A 9,212-nucleotide genomic window follows, 5' to 3' on the forward strand; every position below is an offset into this window, starting at 1 on the left:
ACGTACATCTATATGTAAATATATATATATATATATATATATATATATATAACTATGCGTACATCTATATGTAAATATATATATATATATATATATATATATATATATATATATATATATATATAATATATATTTATATATATATATATATATATATATATATATACGATGGACAGAGAAAAAACACACGAACACACAAACTACTCCCGTCTCTCTCTCTCACTCTACCACTATCACAATTTGACGCCTTCGCTCTTTCTCTTATTGTTTGAAACACACACGCACACACTTTTTGACACTCACTCGCACCTTTTGAAAACGCAAATACATTTAAAAGTACTCTTACACTTTTATACAGACAACGATTCTTGCACTCAAACATACACTATCACCCAAAACCGTTCTCTCAAACACAATAACAAACGCTAACACACACAGTCTCTTACAGCGACAGTAACGCACCAGCAATCTTTCGCTCAAACACACACACACACATACACACAAACACACACAGAAACGCGCCTACAAATGCATATACAGATATAGACAGAGTCTCTCGCAAAAAACCACTAATTTTGGTCTCCCTTTAGGTGGCTTTGTTCATATGTCATTCACTTTAGACAGTTGTTCGATGTGTTGATTTTTGGTATGATTGTGGATTGTTGATATCAATAAAGCCCCCAATTGCTTCACAACTTTTGCACTTTTCTAAGTGTTACATAAATTAATTGAAAAGGCATAATGGCGACTAGGAATTGTGCTCAAATTGAACAGAAATTTTGATCAATCAACTTAAATCAGCAAAAAAATTTGCTTGATGGTAGAAATTCATTTCGCCCCAGTTTTCTTTTATGAATATACTTTGGGCAGAAACAAGTATCAGTTTTACCCAAAAAGAGAAATTTTGCTGGTTTATCAAACGATTGAAAAACCAAGGCTCGAATGACAAAACAAAAATATTGTTGTCAGTGAGCACATTTTAACTCATATGTGCAAACTAAAGCAATATAAAGGAAAAATTTCAACAGAAGGAACAAGCAAAAATCAACCATTGTGCGTTAAAACTTTCTACAATAAGTACTGTAAAAAAGGCAAACTAAGTTGAAAAGAACTAATTTCATGGGAGCAATGGAACATCGCCCTGTTGATTGTGCCCAACACACTTTACACTTTGCGTGAAGTACAATTATACGTTTACATCGTTTTCTTAGTAACTTTTGTCGAGAACTTTCAATACTTTTGTCGCCTAGAGTTTTGAAAGAATTAAGTGGATTTAGTTCCAGTTTGGCACAATCCAGATATTTCAGTGCTCTCGTGAGTTATAGTTCTTTTTATTCTTGAATGTACCCGAGGAAAAGAATTTGAAAGAAAGGTATTTAATGGAAGAAAAATTAGACCCATTTGAAATTGCCTGTAATTAACTCTTTACTTTTGTAAAATTTGCAGTGAATTGGTAACTTCTTAGCATAACAGAAAACAATATTCGGGTTAGAGACGCCGAGCTTTTCCAGGTATATAGGCTACCACTGCACTAAACTTCAATCAGACTTAATCCGCCTAATAAAAATATAACCAGCCATCCTTTTTCAAGATTTGATGTTTTTAGCAATGAATTTTTTATCTGTAGCAGTGAACCGCTTAGTAACCGCAAACCTTACAATAAATCATCGTAATTAGGATTTACGACTAACTTCATTTCATTGCATTCATTGCATTGAGAATTCAAAGCCGCAATTCTCACAACCATTCACCACAATCAATCCATATCATACCTTTTTTTCACAAATTTGGAGCGGGTTGGCAACTTGACCTGGGAAGTAGATAAAAACTTACATTCAAGATCAAATTAAACAAAATCAACCTTTTTTACTGGGTTCATTGACGTTTTTCACTAGCATTAGAACAAGTATTTGCAATTGACTACTTTTTTCAAAAATGCAAAGTCAAGGGAAAATTTATGGGAAAAGAAGCTCTAAAGCGGCCCCTCACACAGGCTTTCAGCCTTTTGGTGCTCGCGCGGTATACATGAATGATGACTGTATTCTTTGTATATCGCAAACGAATTTATTATTATTTATAACCTTGATTGAGTTTGGGAGGGGTGGTGAGAGAGGGCCATGTGAAGAGACGAGGAAATGCAGCCGTAAGTTGGAGTCTGATTGTGATTGGTTTTCGCATTATTATTTGGATTGAGTTGCCCTTGATCAGTTTACCCAGTTCACTCTCCCACCACCACAATCCATCTGTCATATCTGAATCCTGTGGCTCCAGCCAGTTGGTGAATGTGATGTTTTCATCCAAAAATTTGTAGAACAATGTGGAGTAATTGTTACTCTCTGGAGATAAATAAGTTGAAAGCAACTCTCTCACTTCAGAATTCTCCCCATTAAAAATTATTTCTACCTCATATTGGGCTCTTGAAATAGCCATAGTAACATTATCCAAAATATATTCGTCTCTAATGTCAACTGCAAGCAGAACTGATTGAAACTCTGAACCTGAAATTTCTTCCAAGGAGTCTTCACAGAGAACAACTTCAGTTGCCTTCCATCTTAATTTTAGTTGACCAATTTTGTCTTCTGTTGGGAAGTCATCAGACGAAATAATAACAATCAATCTACTGGAAAAGTTATCGCCCAGGAATTCAACCGAGCCATAGAACAAGTATTCAACGGCATTCTGGACGTATCTAACAGATATGTTCCGCTGCTCAGCCAAGAAGCATCCAGGAATTTGCACAGCTTCCACAGGGAATGGAAGTTCATTTCTCTGCTTCTCGATGTATTTGCTTGTTATAGTGCTGATGTGGCTTGCACTTCGAAAGAGTATGTTCAAATTCTCATGCTTGAAATACGCAGGAAGTTCATCTCCCTCTATTTTCGAATAAGTTCCATGTCCAAATCCAGTAGAAGATATCCAGCAGCATCCGAAGTTATGTAAACATTTTTTCATGCTATCATCAATGTTGAATTCCATTTCTTCGATCATCAAAGCTATTTTATTTCGCTGTATCAATCATTTTCAGAAATGTACCTTTTAGTGCAAAACTAACTTTTACCTTCATTTCTAGACTCAAATAAATCTCGAAGATGCTTTGCTGACTACACTAGTGGGCCTCACTAAAGATTTCACAAAACTCAATACAAACATTTTTTTCAAAAAAAAACAATTTTTAGCTGCGTAGAACAAAAATCGGGCTGTTTACCCTGAACTAAGCAGTAATAAACAGCCTATAATCAATTTTGGTCTTTCAGTCTTACAAGGATAACTTTTTTCATGAGTAATTTTCTCACACCGCAATTCTTATAAATTGAGATATAAATAAAAATATGTTTCGCCGTTTTACTGTAACACTGAATCAGTTAATGGCAAGCAAGATTAAACCCGACAGGATAGATTAATTGGTCGCATGGCAACGCACGAGATCGCAGACCAAATTTTCAGTGATGAAACTTAGATTGGGAGCAATAGTTAAATCGTCTAATCCCGAGTCGAGGTGTCAGCGCCATTCAACGGAAAAATAAGTAAGATGTGAAAAATTCAGTAAGATGAGCGGTGAATGCGGTGAAATAACATAAATTCACCGTTGAATAAAAATTGTTAATTTTGTGTGAGATCATCAATGGATACGGTGAGATTACATAAATTTATCGCCTAACTTAGTGGAGAAATAACATAAATTCACTGCTTAGAAAACGCTTCAATAAATTAGAGTGAATTTGATTTAAATTCAAAACCAATATTCTAGAATTTCTAGAATTGAGAGTTACTGCAATGGAAGAAGAAGTGCCTGGCATGCAGGAGGTGAGAGGTTCGAATCCGTGTAAGGACGGTAATTTGTAGTAGTAAGGGGTAAAATGTGATGAAGTTTTGAAAGTTCACCGCTTAATCTATCGGTGAACTTGCATAAATTCATCACATTTCACCGAGTTACTTAACTTTTCACCGAATTAGATAGCTTTAACGCATTTCACCGCAAAATTATGTAGAAGTTTGCGGTGAAAAGAACAATTTTTCATTGCTTGCATTACATATTTTTCCGATCTTTCCTCGACCCGAGATTCAGTTATGGAAGAGTTGTTAATGATTGTACGCTACGCGGTGATCGAAACTAGTATCAAATGAATGAAGTCTAAGTCACAAAACGGGTAGTTGAAAGTCAGCTTCTGGCAAGAAAAAAGTTGCAAAACAAAAGCAGACAAGGCGTATGGTAAAAATTGTACTACTATTAAAAATTTGAAGGTTGTCGCAACATTCTTGAAACAGATGGTTATCCTATAAGATCTCGCAAGTTTCTTGATAAAAATTGTCGTGTATGACTATTGCAAGTTTATTTGAAAAAAAAACCAGATAATAAACACACGTTTTCGTTCCAGGTCAACCCATGAAAAATTTCTTGCTCGACCAATCCCAAAGCTTTTGAGGTCAATGTTGAACCATTCTATGGATTGTACAAGAATTTTCGAGTTCAGACAACAAATGAAAAATGTTTCAGGCTGCATTTGTGTTTGAAAGATACGTGAAGAATGACGTTGGTACAGTTAGTTCTGTTCATCTCTACTATTTTATAAGAGCTGTCAGACAAGTTGATGTCTTATAAATTATAAAGTTTTCCAGAGTGATTATTGTTTTTGAATATGCTAGTAATTATATCCTTTTATTTCGATTAGTCTATGTTATTTTCAATTTTTTATTAGCAATAAAAATTTCTCTTAATTACTTTTCAATGACATTTTATCTTCGATATTTTCCCAAGTGAGAAGACCTTGTAATGTGAAATTTAATTTTTGGATTTACCCTTGAATTTCAATTACCTGATTCCCCACCAAGTTTACCTGGCATAAAAGAATCTCAAGACCGATTGCAGGTTTTTGTTGTGCTAAGAACAAATTGATTTACTTATTGGTTATCTGAAACCCTAAAATTAGTTTTTTAGATGTAGTGATGATCTAAGATTTGTTCTGTTGCTGTTTTACAGATAATTGTTGTCCTATTTCGTTTTCTATGCTACGCAGATTTGCACATTTTTAATTGGTGATTGCACGTCTCTGTTAGTCTCAATTTCTATTATACCTTTTGCAAAGACAGAACTAGATGCCTTTCTTTCTTTCATGATTAATTTTAGAGTTTGGGTTAAATTTTTTCTCAATTTTAGATTTTGGGTTTCAATTGTTGTTGGTACAAACAATTTTGTTCGAAATTAATCGATTTTGTTCACTTAATTTGTTAGCTGATATACAACATCTGTTGAGCTGTTTAGTAAACCCAATATCGCCAAATTTTATGTGCGATAAAATTCAACGAACATACGTGGTTGTAGTCAACGGAGTTATAACACTTTACCGGTAAGTGGTTATGTTTGTTTTAATTTAACATTTGAACAAAAAATGTAAACTCTGTGAGTTTAGCTGTTTTTAATATTGATGAAAAAGTGTCATTCAGTCAATTTTTAGGGTTTCGATTTTTGATAGAGTAATTGTACAAATAGGAATAGAGAGAAAATTGAGCGCATTCGAATTGTAAAATTGCGCTAGAAATTTGTCACCAATTTCGGCTTTCTTTAGTTCTTCGAATTGTCACCCAGTGAAATGAAACTTGATAGCATGCATTTATAAGAAACAATCTTAATCATGGAAAATCTTGCCAAGATCTTGCCATGTTACATGGCAAGATAATATCAAGATATGTACGAACTTGCAATATCTTTGCATGGGTGTCAAGAAACAAGATCTTGACAAGATTTCCAAGAAATATTAACCATGACATGGCAAGATGTACCAAGTTTTGAAAATTCAATAGCACCCAAAAACATGAATTTGCAGAAAATCATAACATTAAGCAAGAATTATTAAATTTATAAAGAATTAAAGAGAATTATCAAGAATGTCGGAATATGCGGCTCCCGTTAGTTTAATAACCAATAAATGAGCAGCTTTTTCTAGTATAATGAAGTGTTTGAGTGGATGCTAGCTCGGTATGTACGTAGTAGACACTTTATACAGGACGGCCACCGAGAAGCCCCCCACTAAGGTTCCATGTAAAAAACCTAAAATTTGACCTAAAGAACCTAAAGATTTAAAAACCGTTGTTTGTAGGTTTGAAACGTATTTGTGGATATATGACTAACAGAAACGGATTCGAGAATCCGAGGACAAAAACGGTTGTTTAAATGCAAAAAGTTTTGAAAAGAGCAAATTAAGAATATAGTGTCCAGGAAAAGAGCAATCACAACGCTTTGATTACTTTTTACGCCTCTCAATTACAGTGAAATTTATATCGCCATGTTTAACCATGATCTTGGCAATTTAATCAAGAAAGTTCCTTGATACATTTTGATAAGATCATGGCAAGAATTTTTGTCCTATCAAAATCTCGGTAAGATAATCCATGTTTTGTCAAGACTGTCAAGATCTTGCAAGTCTTGGCAAGGTGTATCAAGTTTCATTTCACTGGGCACGCGGTTAACTGTTTTTGATAAAAGATACTTTAACCAAGGGTAGCAGTAATGACGCGGACAAGTTCGACTACAAGAGTGGGAAAAATGCAGCTGCTTTTGACTCTGTTGTTGCTCAGAAACAAGTATCGTTGTTTTCCATACACTCTCAGATCAATTTGCTTGTGCAAAATAAGATGATGCTGGTTGTATCAGTTAACTTTAAACTTGTATTTAAGATTTGTTGTCTTTTGTGAGCACTGAAAATGATTACGCAAATCGAATTCTCCAACTCTCTTAATATATAATTGAAATATTTGAAATCCTCAACTCCTTTTACCTCCAGTTTGCTTTTGAGTTCTTGGCTGCAATTACTCTCTACCAGAGAGTCCAAGTGTTTACGAAACAAACGTCTGTCTTCATCGTAGAAGTAAAAAATTCTATCAATATCTTTGCGTGAGGCCAGCTGTTCACATTTGGCTAGCAGAAGTAAAGTCTTACCAGTACCTGGTTGTCCAGTTAGAATCAAGTGAGTAATGCTTTCATCCAGTAGAATTCGATGCTGCTGTGGACTTAACACAAAATTGAACTGCGGGTGGTCTTCATATTTTCCCCCAAACTTTTTGTTCCTCCAAACTTTGAACGATTCCTGGTATCGCTGGTCGACGTCCAGAGCAGTTTTTTCAATTCCCATGTTCTGATCAGAAATGAAAGCAGACATGCTTAAAGCAGCACTGGCGAGACAAGCAGAGACATAGTCAATGAAACTGTGTGTGAGGGTCGAGCGGGAGTCTTCTGGGTCAATTTCAACGTCATCAAATTTACAGAGAACCGATTCTGAGGAGTCAGTCTTTTTGTCAAATAATTCGTCAATCGTGTTATCACATTTCACAACATTCAACTGTTCATTAATTCGGAGCCAAACAAGATCATCGCTGGATGAATTGCAGAGCAGAAAGGACAAGTAGTTTGAAACTTGTGCCCAATTTTTTTCTACTAGGATTACCAATTCGCTTGGGCAAGTGGTTTCCCGTACCTTCCGGACTTCTTCTTTGATGCTCGTGATTTGTGCTTCAAAAATGTCATATTTTATGTTCGGAAGGCATACAACGACTTTCAACGTATTTTTAAGCAAATCAGCAATCGATTTAGTGTCGTTTTTTGAATACAAGTCCCAAAAAGAATAGATTATAAGTTGCATTTGTGGTATAATTCTTGTGAGGCACTGTTTTAGTTTATTTGAGACTGATGATTGCTTTGCTTTTTCGGGATTTTCAGACAAGCCCACTTCAAAAGCAACAATGTGCTTTTTTCCCAAGTATAACCAGTCAATTTCGAAGTTAGGAATCCTGGAATTTTCTGGCATCTTTGCAATGGTCTTCAAGTGTTCATTGTTTAAACCTCTAATCAGGACCCCACAAGATTTCTCAAATTTAGCCAATAACATTTCAGAGAAAAGTTTGACTTCCCCCAAATATTTGGCGTATTCGTTAAATTTTCCCAACTTTCCTTCTTCTGTGTAGCAGTACAGCATGTTTTCTAGCATTCTATTGAAGGCTGGAATTGACTCAAGTTTGCTGTCACGGTCGGGAAAGAAATAGTTGAAAGTTTCAACAACTTTTTCAATTTGATTTATTGACACTGGCTCCCCACCCAAAAACTTGTGAGTTGGGCCTGGAAGATAAACTTCATCTCTGGTTAGATTGTCAATGTAAAACTCTATCAACTTCTCAACAAAATCAAACTGAATAGGTGAACAGTCGACTGGTCTGGCGATAACTTCTGCCAACTTTTTTTTGCTCGTAAAAATAAAAACTGAACTGATATTGCTTGAATCGGAATTGTGCAAGTTACAGCCAGTGTCTAACAATCTAACTTTCTGAAATTCTTCGGTCTTTTCAGCTTTCGGGGCAGAACAAATGACAATTTGTATTTCCACTTTATTGTGATTAAAACTTGGGCCTTCAAACTGTTCTACGACTTCATTTAAACTTCTGAGTTGGTGTTGAATAGATTTGTAAATTTGGTCCCCCGCTCCTTTTTTGGAAAGATCTTCAATCATCTTGAAAATAAACACTTTACCTGAAATTGGCGCCGGAATGAACAAACATCCGAAAGACACGTCGCCATCTGGAGACGTTTTCGAAGTTTGTGGTGTGTTATGAACCGTTTTTGGGTGTCTTCGAACAACTAGTCCATTTAGTCCCATGAGAAGAAGAGATGAGATCAAATTATTGTGTGAGAGGATGCTCTGAGTAAAAGGGTTAAGTGCAACTAGTTCACGCGGAGGAGAGGGAAGCACCACTAAATGGCTTTCCACTGCTTGTCGTAAATTTGAACTCATATCAACAAAATCAGAATAATTTCATTTGCGAAACTAAAATTTGCAAAACTCTATTAGTAATTGTTTTTGAAATTTGTGCGTCTGTGGAATTTGTGTTTAAGTCGTTGAAACTACTTGATATTGAACTTGATATTGTGTGGTAAATTAGTTGGCAGAGTTTAGGATATAATTATGAGCATATTGACTATGTAAACAAAAGGAATGAACTTGAGCGATGTAAGTTGGGGTGGAATTTATCTTCATATGTTATGTAAAAAAATGTTAGTAAACAAAATGTTTGTTATGTGCACAAAATCGCAATGGTAAATCACTAGTGAAGTTTTCAAAGGGTCTTAGAGCAAGTATCACTCAACCTTTTAAATTGAACGTCCTCAGACACCCCCGTGTATTCTAAGCAGTTGTAGAGTGAGTTATGTTTAATTGGGAGATGCTGCT

General features: G+C 35.2%; 1 protein-coding gene across 3 annotated transcripts in view; it reads right to left on the minus strand.

Moving 5' to 3' along the window:
- LOC142352974 (uncharacterized) overlaps positions 1-8,957 on the minus strand; it is a 17,861-nt gene extending 8,904 nt beyond the window's left edge. For all 3 annotated transcript variants that reach the window (XM_075405139.1, XM_075405138.1, XM_075405140.1), the window contains exons 1-2: positions 6,708-8,957; positions 2,082-3,006 (exon numbers count right to left, since the gene is read on the minus strand). In XM_075405139.1, coding sequence (XP_075261254.1) covers positions 2,082-3,006; positions 6,708-8,777 — 2,995 coding nt within the window. In that variant the 5' untranslated portion in view covers positions 8,778-8,957. The remainder of the gene's footprint in view (positions 1-2,081; positions 3,007-6,707) is intronic.
- Positions 8,958-9,212: the final 255 nt, after the last annotated feature.

Source organism: Convolutriloba macropyga, chromosome 14 (genome assembly GCF_964194025.1).
Source record: "Convolutriloba macropyga chromosome 14, txConMacr16.3, whole genome shotgun sequence".
NCBI classification, from domain to species: Eukaryota; Metazoa; Xenacoelomorpha; order Acoela; family Convolutidae; genus Convolutriloba; species Convolutriloba macropyga.